We start from the raw sequence: 15,492 nt of genomic DNA on the forward strand, positions 1-15,492 counted from the left end.
CCAACCAGTCCTACGAGTGCATCAGTGTTTCCCACGTTCTCAGACCCACTACTTTGAGCCAGCAGTAGAAAAAGACAGTAATGCCTGGAAACAAGTTCCAGTCCCTAGATGCTAGTGATAATCATGGGCTACGTCATCCATTCCAATGAAAGGGGCACGATTCCAGGATTTGGAGGCTTTTTTCCATTGTAGTTTGCCAGAGGACTTTGCATCACATGCCTTCAATTTCAGACTCCCTGGTGCAGTTTGGCTTGACAAGCACCTTGCAAGCTTTTCTGCAGGACTGGCTGGCCCGTCCCCAGCTGCCCCAGGTAGAAACCAACTGCCTCTTGACAACTAGTTTATCTGGAATCCACGCATATTGTCAGACAAAGAAGCCAAAAGAATAAAACAATCCTGTCTTAGAGTCCTTTTAAAGAGTGTGAGATCTAGTGAGCAAGTCCCCAAAAAAGACTTCAAAAGCTGAGTTCTCCCTTAGCCCTGTAGTCGTTTTTTTGTTGTTTTTTGTTTGTTTGTTTGTTTTGCTTTCAGGCTGTCTCTCAGCAGGCAGCAGTAAAGAGAGATCTCACTACACTGGTTATTCTGCTAGTGAGGTGCTATGAGAAAGAAAACTGAACATACTTGCCCATTTAGCTGTGTGTCCCTTTCCAGACACTGTGCCCTCCTGGCCTTGTTCCTGTTCCCCCAGTACAGAAGGCCCAGCAGCTTGGAGGCCTCTGTCCTTTATAAGGTGGGCTCTGCTGCTCAAAGCCATCTGCCCCCAGGTGCAGTGAATCTGCTGCTGCCTCCCACGTGAGCAGAGCACTTGGAAGCTCTCTGTAAGCAGAGCAGGGAGGTGTGACTGGGTTATGGGGCTGTTTGGGGAGCCTGGGTGCAGTCTGGCCACAAACAGGACCTTTGTGTAACTTGCAGAGCAGGAGTGCAGATTTGCACAAAGCCATGGGGAGCAGCTGCTACTGGAGCTCAGTGCAGGGAGGGATGAAGCTCAGGCTGGTGGTAATTAAAGCGGGATGGGGTGCTGGGTCTCATCTCGGTTTGCTTTTGATCTTGTGTTGGTCCTTTGAACAGCAAGTTACCAAGATAATAGAGTTAGCCAAAGAGAAGCAGACAGCTGAGCTGAAGGCGCTGAAGGAGTCATCAGAAAGGTAAACTGCTTATTTGAATATGGAAGTAATTGTGCATAGCTCTTACTTGGGGTAACATTTCCTGCTAGGGGACTGTAGTCTTGGAGCTGTCTCAGCTTAGTCTTTTTAATGACCTGAGCATCCTGGCTTGAGCAAATTGGGAGGATCAATTCTAGACAGGCCCTGGACAATAAGATGGCAGATAAATTCAGTGTCAGTAAATACAAAATAACATATATGAGGAGACGATCAAGAGCAGGGGGGTGACAAATGTCTGTAAAGTCATGAATAGTATGGAATAAGAAAGTCATTACTCAGTTTCTTGTAGCTGAAGAAATGTGTGGCACTCAGTGAAATTCTCAGGTAGTGGTTCTGCCGTAATGGGTGTAAATGTCACGTTTCTTGCTCTTGTGGACAAAAGTAGAGCCACATTCTGGAGGTATGAGGAACATTCATGGAAAATAAATGTATATAAATTGGAGAACAGATGAAAAACTGGTAGGGATTAGGAGGAAAAGAGGTTACTGCTCCTCCTCCTAAGGAATACTTGGTCTGTTAACTTGCACTTCCTTTAAGCAACTGCTTCCAGCTACTGTTGGTGACAGGCCACAAGACTGAGAGGCCGCAGTCTGACTGCCATGGTTAAATTCTTATGGCCAGGAAGCAGAATAGAGAGGTGCTAATAGTGATGCTTTGGTACATGGGATGTGTAATCCCTTCTGTCTCTCTTGGCACACTTTTCTCTCCGCAGCAATATTAAAGAGATTAAGAAGAAGCTGGAGGCAAAGAGAGTGGACCGAATCCAAACCATGATGAGAAACACCAGTGACAAGGCTGCTCAGGAGAGGTACTGGATCCCTGTAAGGCAGTCTCCAGTATCAGTTTTACTCCCTGGGCTTTTCAAAAGCCTGAGGGGAGTTGAGCCTTTGACCCTAAAGGGAGTAGGAGCTCGTTGGAAATGGAGGGAGAGGCCACACAGGAGGACAGACTGCACCTGGAAGAGGACCCTTCCAGTGACACTTGTCTTTGGCTCTTTTATTTATTTTAGCTTCTTGCTGAAGTAACAGAGCGTCTCCCAGCCACTTCATCATCAGTCTAAGAGCATTTCCAAATCCTGTGTTTACCCTTAAACCTTGACAGGCATCTATCTCTCTTTAGAATCAAAGCTAGGTCTTCCCTACCCCCTCTAGAGTCTGCAGTTGTTTTCAGCAGCTCCCTCAATTAAGAGGCTGTGTTTAGGCATAGAGTGGCTGTGTTTTTCTCTCCGTTTCTACTTTTTATAAAAATAAATATTCTGCTGCTGAGCTTGTGCACTCAACCACTGTATGCTATGAATCAGTGTATCACTACGAGGTGTAATAGATTCATGTGGTTAAGGGTACATAAGAGGGCACTGTACCTCTTTTGATGTCCGTGCACATAGCAAGGTCCTTTTGATGTTTGTTAAACTGAAAAAAAGATGAATTTTACACCCACTTATTTGGCTTATGCTTCAGCCAAGTTGGAATGCTGTTTATTTGCCCTTTCCTAAAATTACAGTAGTTTCCTTATGGGAGAGGATGTTTAATGAGTGTAAGCACACCTGAGTCTCTGTGGGTACTAGCAGTCTTATCTTGCTGTATGGCACTTTATCAATACTGATAAACAGGCTTCCTATAAAGATAAAGGATTGATTATAACTTTTTGTACTTTCTTCCCTTTCAAGGTTAAAGAAGGAAATTAATAACGCTCACATTCAGGAAGTGGTGCAAACAATCAAACTGGTAAGTTCTAATGTGACAATCTGCCATGGCATCTGCATCTCCTCCAAAGTGGGGGTCTCCCACGTACACCGTCAGCATGTGGCGCAGGCAGAACTTGAATTCTTGGAGGTATTTAAATTCTGTTAAAGTGCTGCTGCATCAAGGACTCCGAGCATGTCCTTCAGACTGCCAAACCGCAGCTGAAGACAGATACCGTTCTTTTTAGAATAACACAGGTCCCATCAGGGTTTTGTCAGCCCTCCTAGCTGACAAAGATGCAACGCAGAAGAGAACTCTCCAGGATATATAACATTTCTAATTCAGGGATTTAAAAAGAAAAAAAAATGTATATAGAATTCTCAGTGCAACCCCCAGGTTAATTTTATTGTGTGCACAGTTTTGCAGAAGGGGAGGGGATTGTGTCTCATCTTTATCTACCACCCTGCAAAGCAGAACTTGTGTGTGTGTGTGTGTGTGTGTGCGCGCGCACATGCTGGGTAAGCTTCTGCAGTGCTTCCCTAGCACTCGAGTTCAGGGTCAGGAGCATTACACATATAATGGAGCCAGCAGGAGCTGTGGGTAAGGAAGATACTGTGGGAATCCACTTCACAGCCCTGTGTCTTGCCATTATAAGCTTGGGATGGCTAAGGCATCCCCTTTTGCTTATAAAACTGAGGCTTTGATTTTTTTTGTTTGTTTGTTTTTCAAGTTGACAGAAAGGACAGACAGATATCAACGGCAACTGGAAGAGAAGCAGACAGATAATCTTAAAAAAATCAAGGAGAAGGAAAGCCAGGTAAAGGCAAAAATGAATCTGTGGCTCAGTGCTGTTATGCAGTACAGTAAATCCAGAACACTATAGGGGATCAGTCTTCCTTGTGAGTTCTTGAATTAATGGTACACTCATCCTACCCCTACATACACTTCAGCCACCCACTGCTCAGCACACGGAGAAATTGAATGGCTTAGAGGGTGGTTCTACAGGAACTTACATGAATCAAAGTCAGAAGTGCTGCTGCACTCCTACATTTATTGTGCCAGCATTAGCATTCACCTGATCCTGCAAAAAACAAGCAAACAAACCAAAAACCCCACTAAATTTAAAGTGTGATGGAGCTACACCTGTGGAGGAGATTAATTTCCTTCCTAGGTTACTCAGGCTCTTCTGACACTTGCACAGAGACTTTCAAGTCGCTGTGAAGCGAGCACGCAGTCTTAATTCATCTCTCAGACTTCAATGCAAATCAAAAGAATGTAAATTGGCAAGCTGCCCCCTACCCTCCCAACCTTTTCCCCTTCTTCAGTGAAGCCAAAGGTTGCCTGGGGCACAGTGTGCTGTATAGAGTTGCAAAACTACTATATATACACTACAGTATAGCAGATGACTAACATTTTATCATACTGTCCTCTCAGAACAGGTTTTCTTGTAGCATTCTTAGCATTCTCAGTCCGAACTCAGCTTAGCTTTGCTGGTTCAAAAATCATTTGGGGGTTTCTGTTTGCAGCTCCAGCAGGAGGCAATGGTGGAGTACAAGGAGAAATTGAAAAGTTTGAATATGGAGGTGCAGGAGATGGTGAAGAACTATGCAAAAGCAGCCTTTCCTGGAGAGCCCCTGATGAAGAAGGAAGCTGCTGTGAGCACCACTGAGGAGGAACAAGGCTCTGCAGAGCAACGGGCAGAAAACCTCCCAGGAGCAGAGGTGTCAGGGCTTGCAATAGCCACGGCTGAGCCCTCAGGGGCCGAGGCAGCAGTTGAGATTGAAGAAAGCAGAGTCTGAGATATCCTTCTCTTGCCATTTCACTTCCCAAAGGATGTTTATGGAGGCAGATAGTGATGTTAGAGACTAGCAGAAGCGTGCCTTTTGTCAGAATGCTATCCCTTACCACCCTGGAAAACTCCCGAAATCCTTCAGGGATTACTACTTTGTTATTCTAGATATAGGAGAGAAGCAGTCTGAAGGGTTCACCCTTCAGAGAAGGCTTGGATTCTCCTTGGCTTCCCTAGCCTTAGCCATGAGGTGTTTCAGCAGCATGAAAGGGCCTGTGATGGAAGGCAAGCCAGCATTTAGTGTGGATTCAGAGTTCAGCTTTCAGGGCAAGTTTCCTGGCATTTCTGCCCCCATCACAGAGTAGTCTTTGAACTAGATCACTCTGAATGAAATTTCATTGAAAGACACTCTCTGGTAGCCCACTTAAGTGCTCCAGCTGAGAGCTAGCCCAGGCTAAACCCTCCAAAAAGACACAGCGTAGTATCAACTCTTCAGCAAAAACTGTGCTGCTCTAAAGCACCCATCTACTGGCAACACTACTTGCTCATGCAGACGCAGCCTCTGTTTATAGGTGGAACAGTGTGATTGATAGAACCTCCTATCATTTTTGGTGTTGTCAGCATGCCACCTCCTTGCACAACCAGTGCTGGCTTTTTAAATGGTCCCCCTCTCCACAGACAGGTGAGGACGGTTTCAGTGTGTTGGCATCCACACAACAACATTTCCTTCTGGGGAAATGTGTCCTACCAGCATGGTTGCTTTTCTTTCTCCTTAACCTCTTTCTGAACTTCCTCCCTATCCCTTGCAGCTGTTTCTGACTGCTAATTCTAACTTGATGAGTCTGGTATGAGCCCTCAGGCAAATTCTCAGATTCAGAGCTGACACTTCCTGAAGACCCAGTGAGTTTTTAGGTGGCTCCTTAGGCTATGCAGGACGTACCAGAAGGAGTCTGAGAAGCCTGTGGCTTGTCCCGTTTGCAATTGAACGTATCTAAAGCTTCCCTGAAACTCTTTTTTTCCAGCAAAGCTAAATTACCCTTGTATTCTAGCCTTCGCATAACAAACTCTACCAAAATTGCTAAATTATTTGAAAATTTTTTTGTAGACCAAGTAGAGCCATCTGGATACAGTGCCCCTGAGCGCACCTCCTAAGAAAAGACATTGAATTAGTATTCACAAAGCAGAAAGTACCACGATCCTGAAGCTTCTTTCGTGCACGCTGCCCTCCCAGTTAGTGACAGCAGAGGCTTGGCCTCTGTTTGTCCAGAACGAGGTAACTGGAAGGATGTGGTCCAACTTCCAGGTTGGTCAAGGGGAAAATGCTAAACACTGCTGAAGTGGAAATGGGGAAGACAATCCCAACCTCAGCCTGCAGGGGAGGGGATTTCTGGCTCCTCTATTGTGTGTCCTTGAAGCATCAGTCTCCACCTCCTTGCACTGATAAGACCTTCAATGTATTGTGCTGTTCCAGCCACCTCTTGTTGCCCCTTTGTAGAGCCCCAGAAGATGGGGAGCCTTTAAAGCCTCCTGTAGAAGAGAAATGGGTGGGAACATGGTAAGAAAAGGTGCTTGCATCTTTTGGTTGTTGAAACCTTTGTCCTTAGTTTGAGTCAGTAGCAGAAAGGGGGTGACCCTGACCACAGCAACTGCTTTTGTCCACCTGAATTTCAAGTGCCGCTCTGTAGTGGAACCTAACCAGATTCCCCTTTGCCCATAAAAAAAGAAAAAAAATCAGGTTTCTGTCCTTTCTGGAAAAGTGAGCTTGATTATGGTAATCCTAGAGCATGCAGTGGCTGTTGCATGAAACCTGTTACACATAGAAACTGCGTTAATGAAGGCATTATGAAGTGCTGCTATAAGAGAGAGCTCCAAGTAGGTATCAGAGACAAGATGCTCCCACTCTGGTCTGACATCCAAGGAGAGACCAATATCTCCCCCTGTAGTGTTACATAATACTGGGATTATGTACTGTAAATGTCTGACTTATTTATTTTTTAAAAAATAAAACATTTCATTTCTTCAAAAAAAATTTTCCCCCCCCATTTTTTTTTCTTGAAGTTGGTGTATAGGGGAGTAAGTCCCAAATGTTTCCCAGTGGGAGCATGTGATAATACAGACCGTAAACTCCCAGTTTTCTGACATTTGTATGCACAGGTGTCAATTTGAATTTCTCAAATCGCTGAATACACAGCAAGGTTTCTTTTAAACATCCCATCTGTGATCCTGTCCCATCGCAAACCACCTCCTCCTCACTGCAAGCTCCCTCCTTCCTTTGTAGATTTAACACCCAGTTCTAGCAAAGCAATTCCCTAGGAGCTCGAACATTCCCTCCCATCATTGCAGGAGACCTTGCCTAACCCTTCCATCGAGGATTCCTCCTCTCTTCTCTCAAGCACTGTCTGGAAAAAGCATTTCAACAGGAGTCAAAATTGTTTTGCTAAGTCCACCCTTCTCAGACTGGCTCATCCCTAGTTCTAACCAGCAAAGGCAGAAGAGCTTGAAAATCAGGAAAACTGAAGGAAAAGCCACTGCCTTTGACCTTGAATTACCATGAGCACTACACACTGCTGCCATGAACTTCGCACCAGGGCAGACAGTGGTTTATTGCCAACTCCAGTCCTCCTACTACGACCAATGATCTGTCTAACTCCAGCTGGACTGATCCTGTTGTTTTTCCAGAACAACATTCTCCGTTTTCTGAAATCTCCCTCACGCTGTGAAGTTTGATGGCCCTCAAAATTAAGAACGACAAACATCACAGCAAGATAGGACTGAAGCAAAGGAAGCACCTTATTGATTTGTGTCAGATCAGTTCCAAAACGAGGAACGTACTCATTAGCTGCCTGCTTTTTACACTGGGGATTGGGAACGGAGATCAAGGGTAGCATGAAAAAAGAGGTTAGTGCAAAACAGGAGGAGCAGAGGGTGCTGCTTTCCCAGGAAAAGAGCATTTCAAGAGGATTCAGAACTATTTTCATGCATTTGCACCCCTCATTTGGCGCTTTTCTGCTCAGGAAGAGCAGAGGCCAAAGCTCCAACCATTCTGGCAGCGAGGACGACTGCAACAAGAGAACAAATCCCAAAAGCACCCGGACGAGCCCTTGCGCAGCTATTGCACGTGCCGAGGGGGCTCTCCCCTCGCTGCTCAGCACCGGCTGGTCCCAGATGCTGCCGCTGCTCGCGCTGCACCTCTTCACCGAGCAGAGGTGCCTCCAGCAGACCCAGTCACGGAGGAGGCGATGGCAGACGCAGCAGGAGCGGCGCTCGAGCTCCCGCGTGCTGCCCCTCGACAGCGTCACCATCGCCTCTGGTTCAGCCAAGGCTGCTGGTCACACAAGTTCTCCAGAGCTGTTTCAAGCTGTGTGTCTAAGGCCATGACACCGACCACGCGCTTCTGGCATCGCTGGGTGGCACGTGCTGCTCAAAAGCAAACGACTGAATTGCCTGGTCTGCGGCCCACACACCCAGCATCGGGCTCAGCAGAAGCACGGCTCTCCCATCGAATAAAACAGGGGGTTGTCCCCAACTTTAGCCACTCACTTCACAGAAGCCGTTCACATTCCCTCTAAAAACCAAGGCGGTTTTCATTGGAGGCCACTTCATCCCATCCCTCTCTGGAGGGCGCCTCGCAACCTAACCCAGCTCCAAATGTGGTTGAAGAGTGTGTGTCCCCCAGCCTCCACGCCTGCTGCCAGAGAACTGGGCGTCAGTTGCTTTATTTTAATGCCCCATAGTGAATGAAAGCATCAAAATAAACTTGTGCTACTGAACCACATGTCTAAGGCCAGGGCAGAACACAGGACCTGAGAGTCAATGTTTTCACTCCTCTCTCCCACAACAGCAATGCCAAAGAAGCCCGTCCTTGGGGACCCACCAGATGGGAGCGATGGTGAAGGGTGCATTTGAGTGCCTTCCTCCCTTAGAGGTCACGACAGGACCAAAACAGGTCCCCAAGAGCCAGACCCGCCTGGCTCAGCCAGAGCCTGAGCTCCACCCTGCAGCCCTGTTGATAACTGAGCTATCTTCACCAAAAGGCCTGTGAACCGCTTAAAAATAGGTGGGATGTTTAGCAGAGAGCACACTGCAGCACTAAAAAAAAAAACTTCTGATAAAAGTCATTTTCAGAGGGCTTGCACAAGAATCAGTGCTTTGTAGGCAAAGCTACATCTTGGATGGAGCACAGAGCACATTCTGCATCAACACCTTCTCCCCGTGAGGTGAAGCAGGCCCCATGCCACTAAGGCCAGGCAGAGAGATGCACCTCTAGGCAAAAATACCATCGCTGATCAAAACAGGATGAATTCCTGGGCCATCAAAAACACTGTGAAAGCCAGATAAAGGCACTACAAAGTTCTTGGGGCAAATGTTACCACAGAGGCTTTCGAGACCACATGAGGAATCCTCTTCTGCTGAACTCTGAGGGGTATGATCCTCCCTCCAGGCAGACGACGGCCTGTGCAGAGGCACCACTGTGCTGGTTACTCACTTCAGTGGAGAAATGGCAGCTTCTGAGCTTCCCAACGCTACTTCTTCCTACAAAGTTTGGCGGTCCTTGAAGGTCTCTGCAAGTGGCCACGCAGCCCAGCTTGTATTTAGGAGCACTGTAAAAGACTTGCTGACTGTGGGGTGAGAGGCCGCATGAAAGCCAATAGGGCCCCCCTGGTCCAGGATGCACGGAGGCCCTGGAGGCCGCATGAAAGCCCATACGGTCCCCCTCTCGCAGGACGCGCAGAGGCCCAGGGAGGAGGCTCGGTAGCCCATAGGGACCCCCAGGCCCAGGGCGCACGGAGGACCCGGGAGGCTTCATGAAAGCCCATAGGGCCCCCATGGCCCAGGGCATCTGGAGGCCGCACAAAAGCCCATAAGGATCCCGGCCCAGGGTGGGTGGAGGCCTCAGGAAAGCCCATAGGGAGCCCCTGGCCCAGTGTGTTTGGAGGTCTGAGGAGGCTGCATGAAAGCTCAGAGGGACCGCCTGGCCCAGAGTGGGTGGAGGCCCCGGTAGGCCACACAAAAGCCCATAGGGACACCCAGGCCCAGGGCGCACAGAGGCCCTGGGAGGCCGCATGAAAGCCAATCGTGTCCGCCTGGATGATGGCGTGTGGAGGCCCAGGGAGGATGCATGAAAGATCATAGGGATCCCCTGGCCCAGGGTGTGTGGAAGCCCCTAGAGGCGGCACGAAAGCCCATAGTGCCCCCCTGGTTCCATGGCACATGGAGGCCCTGGGACGCCGCACAAAACTCCATAGGGTTCCAGTGGCCCAGGGCGCACGGAGGCCCCGGGAGGCTGCACGAAAGCCCATAGGGATCCCCTACGGGTGCATGGAAGCCCTGGGAAGCCGAACGAAAGTGCATAGGAACCCCCGGCCCAGGGCGCACGGAGGCCCAGGGAGGCCCTACGAAACCCCATGGAGTCCCACTCTCCAAGGGCACACGGAAGTCCCGGGAGGCCGAACGAAAGCCCATGCGGCCCCCCCTGGCCCAGGGTGCATGGTGGTCCCTGGAGGCCATACAAAAGCCCATAGTGACCCCCGGGTCCAGAGCGTGTGGAGGCCTCACAACAGACCATAAGGCCCCCCGGCGCAGGGAGCACAAAGGGCCCAGGAGGGCAGACGAAAGCCCATAGGGCCCTGGTGGCTCTGGGCACGCGGAAGCCCCAGGAGGCTGTACGAAAGCCCAAAAGGACTGCCTACCCCAAGGCGTGGGTAGGCCCTGGGAGACCGCATGAAAGCCTATAAGGATCCCCTGGCCCAGGGCGCACGGAGGCCCCACGAAAGCCCATCGGACCCCTGTCCCAGGGCGCATGGAGGTCCATGGAGGCCGCACGAAAGACCATAGGGCCCCCCCCCGGCCCAGGGCGTGTGGAGGCCCCGGAAGGCCGCACAAAAGCCCATAGGGCCCCCCTTGCCCAGGGCGCATGGTGTTGACTGGAGGCCACATGAAAGCCCGTAGGGCCCCACTGGCCAAGGGCGTGTGGAGGCCAAGGGAGGATGCATGAACGCCCATAGGGCCCACCTCTCCCAGGGAGCACAGAGGCCGCACAAAAGCCCATTGGGAACACCTGTCCCAGGGCATGCGGAGGCCCCTGGAGGACACGCGAAAGCCCATAGGGCCCCGCCCCTGCCCAGGGTGCACAGAGGCCTCAGTAGGTCGAACCAAAGCCCATAGGGCCCCCTGGCCCAGAGCGCGTGGAGGCCCCAGGAGGCTGTGCGAAAGCCCACAGTGTCCCCATGACCAGGGCACATGGAGGACCCGGAAGGCCGCACGAAATCCCATAGGGACACCCTGGCCCAGGGCGTGTGGATGTCCCTGGAGGCCGCACAAAAGCCCATATGTCTCCAAGGGCCATGGAGGCCCCATGAAAGCCCATAGGTACCCCCTGGCTTAGGGCCTGTGGAGGCCGCTGGAGGTAGCACGAAAGCCCATAGGGCCCCCCTGGTCAAGGGCGTGTGGAGGCCAAGGTAGGCCGCATGAAAGCCCGTAGGGACCCCCTGGACTAAAGTGCATGGAGGCCCCTAGAGGCCACACAAAAGCCCATAGGGCCCCCCTGGTCCAGCGCGCACGAAGGCCCCATGAAAGCCCATAGGGCCCGCCTGGCACAGGGCGTGAGGAGGCCCAGGGAGGCTGCACGAAAGCCCATAGGTACAACCTGGCCAAGGGCGCATGGAGGCTGCACGTAACACCATAGGTACACCCTGGCTTAGGGCCTGCGGAGGCCACATGAAACTCCATAGGGCCCCCCCTTGCCCAGGGCACACAAAGGCCCCAGGAGGCCACACGAAAGCCCATAGGGCCCCCCGGCCAAGGGCATATGGAGGCCAAGGTAGGCCGCACGAAAGCCCAAAGGACCCCCCCTCTCCCAGGGCGTGTGGAGGCCACATGAAAGCCCATAGGGACGCCCTGGACTAAGGCACACAGAGGCCCCTAGAAGCCACATAAAAGCCCATAGGGACCCCCTGGCCCAGGGCGCATGGAGGTCCCCGGAATCCACACGAAAGCCCATAGGGCCTCCCTCTCCGAGCGCGCAGGGAGGCCCTGGGAGGCCACATGAAAGCCCATAGGGCCTCCCTCTCCAAGGGCACATGGAGGCCCTGGGAGGCCACACAAAAGCCCATAGGGAACCCCTGGCCCAGGGCGTGTTGAGGCCCCGGGAGGCCGCACGAAAGCCCATAGGGATCCCCTGGTCTAGGGCATGTGGAGGGCAATGGAGGTAGCACGAAAGACCATAGCGCCCCCTGGCTTAGGGCCTGTGGAGGCCACTGGAGGTAGCACAAAAGCCCAGAGCGACCCCCTGGCCCAGGGCGCATGGAGGTGCCAGAGGCCACCCGAAAGCCCATAGGGCCCCCCGGTCAAGGGTGTGTGGAGGCCGCACGAAAGTCCATAGGGCACCTCTCTCCTAGGGCGCACGGAGGCCCTAGGAGGCCACATGAAAGCCCATACATACCCCTGGGCTTAGGGCCTGCAGAGGCCCCTGGAGGCCGCACAAAAGCCCACAGGTCCTCCCTGGCCCAGGGCTCATGGAGGACCCTGGAGGCCGCACGAAAGCCCATAGGGTCCCCCTGCCACAAGGCGCATGGAGGTCCCCGGAGGCCGCACGAAAGCGCACAGTGCCCCCTGGCCCAGGGCGCACGAAGGCCCCAGGAGGCCGCAAGAAAGCCCGTAGGGCCCTCCTGGCCCCCCTCTCTACATGATTGATGAACGTAGAGATTCCTTAAAAACAAGAACATTACCATAACAAGAGACAGCAGGGGAACTTGTCCCCTGGCTTTCATGCTTGCAGGCAGCTTCCCTGATGAGAACCCTGCGTCAACAATCAGGAAGAAATAAATAAATTAAAGAAAAAATAATACGGCATGTGCTTTCAGATGAGAGGGTGAACAGAAGCTAAGTTCCTTCCAGTTTGCACAGCTGTGATGTCCCCCATTTTTTAATCAAGTAAAGGACAGTGCATTTGGACAGCTCTCACTGCTCCCTTTTCTGCAACTACTTTACATAAAACTCTGCCTTCAAATATTTGGTGGCTGCTCTACTTACCAGGAAAACCTCTAAATAGTCTTAAAACTACATCCAGCTGAGAGCTACCCTCTAGGCTCAACTTGTACTCAATGACCAAAAATTATGTTTTATCTCTTTAGCAGTGACACGGTGCTGACGTAACGATGGCTACTAGGGAAGGAAGTGCCGCCCAGTAACTAGTGCATCTGTTTGAGAGACCTACTGCCTGCGCAACGCGCGCGCTCAAGGTTCAGCACTTCCTAGTGCTGCTTTATAGATTAGGAGCTAAAGCACAACTGGACTTTTTGCCCAAGTGACAGAGGAAGCACAGGATCCTTCTCACCAGATTTAACAAGGAAACTCATTTGGTCCAGGGTATGTCTGTAGTTGCTGGTTAAATGCCATAGGCTTGCAGGGAATGATGTGCACCCTTCCCAGGAAGATCATAGAATCATAGAATGCTTAGGGTTGGAAGGGACCTCTAGAGATCATCTAGTCCAACCCCCCTGCATACGCAGGGACACCTAGAGCACGTGGCACAGGACTGCATCCAAGCGGGTTTTGAAGATCTCCAGAGAAGGAGACTCCACAACCTCTCTGGGCAGCCTGTTCCAGTGCTCTGTCACCCTCACTGTTAAGAAATTTTTCCTTAAGTTCCTATGGAATTTTTGGTGTTTCAGTTTCCGGCCATTTCCTCTAGTCCTATCAGTGGCCACCACTGAAAAGAGACCATCACCGTCCTCTGCACTCCCTCCCTTGAGGTATTTATATACACTGATTAGATCCCCTCTCAGCCTTCTCTTCTCCAGGCTGAACAGGCCCAGCTCCCTCAGCCTCTCCTCATAGGGCAGATGTTCCAGGCCCCTGATCATCCTTGTGGCCCTGCGCTGGACTCTCTCCAGAAGCTCCACATCCCTCTTGTACTGTGGGGCCCAGAACTGGACACGATGGGGTGATGAGGTGCCGCATTTGGTAGCGCAGAGCTGCTAGGAGAGAGGCAGCCGTTGCGCACCCGAGTTCAGCTGGGAGATGACAGCAGGCAGAGACTTCCCATTTGATTCGGCAAATCGCTCCTATAAACTCTACCTGCCATCTTCAAAGGCCTAATACATGTTGATTGTCAGGACTGCACTAGCATAGGAAAGACTCGACACCACCAAGGCTGACAGGGAAGAGGGAGGGCAAAAATAAAACGGAACGATGATCCACGTAAAACACGACACAAAACAACAGAAAACCCTGTGATAGAAGCAAGTCGCTGTTGAATGCACACACGAGAAGTTATTCAGAGAAAACGGCATCTCCAAGTATAGTTACACCCAGAGTAGACGGAAAGCTCTTCACAGCCAAGGCTATAGGTTTTTTTATATACTTGGTTTGCAAGAAATCTGGCTTCTCAATATGGTGGCGATGCAAAGACTGACCCTGCTCTGCTGATCTTAATCCCGGCTGCCTAATTCTTGGGGAAGGAGTGCTTGACCCTGGAGACAGATCCTCAATTTTCATAAAAATCACAGATTTATCGCAGGATTTGGAGCAATTAATGAGACATGCAGTGTCTGTACTGTACAGGCCAAAAACAAGAACCAGGCCTTTAATTATCTATTGGGAAAAAAAAAATCTGTATTCTTCACAAATAGAGCAATAAGCTTTAAAAATTTATAAAGAAACTTAAACACAAACTTTCAAGGCCTTTTTTCTCCCTGCATTTAGCCAGACTTGGGCCAGAATATAAAGATTTTAAGGCTAAAACCTGGCAACCTTTTGCCCTAAGAAGTCTTCCTTGCAGGATTCAGGCCTTTTGCTGCAGAGCATTTGTTTGTTTTATAAGCCACATCGCCACAGAATGGGTGAGTTAAACAGGATTAGAGGTTCCCACGCTTACACCTCCAAACACGTTTTTAAGGATCTCAGCACTGCAAAAGGCATACGAATGAATCGAGATCTACTTTAATTTAAAACACAAGTGCAAAGGATTCACAACTACAGACGAGCAGAACATTTGTTTCAGATTATAAACTTTTTTTAAGCCCTGCTCTTTTGCATAAAAAAGCAGTATATCTAGAATACAGAAACATTTTACATCATTTTTTTTTTCCAGTGCAGCCAAGAAAGAGTTAAAGGATTCCATCAACCAACTGACTTCATTAACTCTCAACATAGGCATCTAGTCTAGGCAAATAACCAACATTCCCTCTATGTCCATGGGGAGAATGACACCAAGAGACAGCGATTTCATCCTAAAGGAGTTATCCAAGAAACAGGAGATTAATCACCCTCTGAGGGAAGTCTTCTCTCACCACGGTCTACAGAGGTAACCTGTAGGCTTAGCAGACTTGGTGGCCACCATTTATGTGCCCAGCCTCAGTGCTGGTGAATTCCATCCCAAATTACTTCAAGTAATTAGCGGTGGCTTCAATTTTGAAGCAGGATCTATAACTGGAGTGAATAGCCGAGGACAGAGATCTTTAACATCTTCTGAAGAAAATGAAATTACGAGGTTAGTTTCTCTGAGCCAGTACGTCTGTCCCGAGAACAAGTTGAATTCCAATAAATTTGCTTTGCAGTTTCAAAATGGGATCCCAGTTTCACATATAAGACCATATTCTTGAGAACTCACAACAAGATACACTGTTACTGTACAATGTTACATCCTGACCTAGAGTCCAATGACCTTGACTATTCTCACCGATCAAAAATTTATCATACAAAATATCTAGCCATTTAAAAATAATGGAAAGAGCCGCTTAGACCACAAGTCACCTTCTGAACATCATCAAAGGGTTGGGGGTGGGGAGGAAGGCCATACCAATAACAAAACATACAGCAAAAGTTCCCTTCTCCCCATGTTTCGCAGTAGCAAACA

General features: G+C 50.0%; 1 protein-coding gene across 1 annotated transcript in view; it reads left to right on the forward strand.

Moving 5' to 3' along the window:
* Positions 1-4,664, forward strand: part of PLCB2 (phospholipase C beta 2) — a 37,371-nt gene extending 32,707 nt beyond the window's left edge. Inside the window, exons 28-32 of the mRNA XM_088534144.1 lie at positions 1,069-1,145; positions 1,876-1,971; positions 2,830-2,887; positions 3,576-3,662; positions 4,372-4,664. Of these exons, the coding sequence (XP_088390270.1) occupies positions 1,069-1,145; positions 1,876-1,971; positions 2,830-2,887; positions 3,576-3,662; positions 4,372-4,644 (591 nt within the window). The 3' untranslated portion in view covers positions 4,645-4,664. The remainder of the gene's footprint in view (positions 1-1,068; positions 1,146-1,875; positions 1,972-2,829; positions 2,888-3,575; positions 3,663-4,371) is intronic.
* Positions 4,665-15,492: the final 10,828 nt, after the last annotated feature.

Source organism: Tinamus guttatus, unplaced genomic scaffold (assembly GCF_059628265.1).
Source record: "Tinamus guttatus ecotype Peru unplaced genomic scaffold, ASM5962826v1 Tinamus_guttatus_pri_ptg000546l, whole genome shotgun sequence".
In the NCBI taxonomy this organism is placed as follows: Eukaryota; Metazoa; Chordata; class Aves; order Tinamiformes; family Tinamidae; genus Tinamus; species Tinamus guttatus.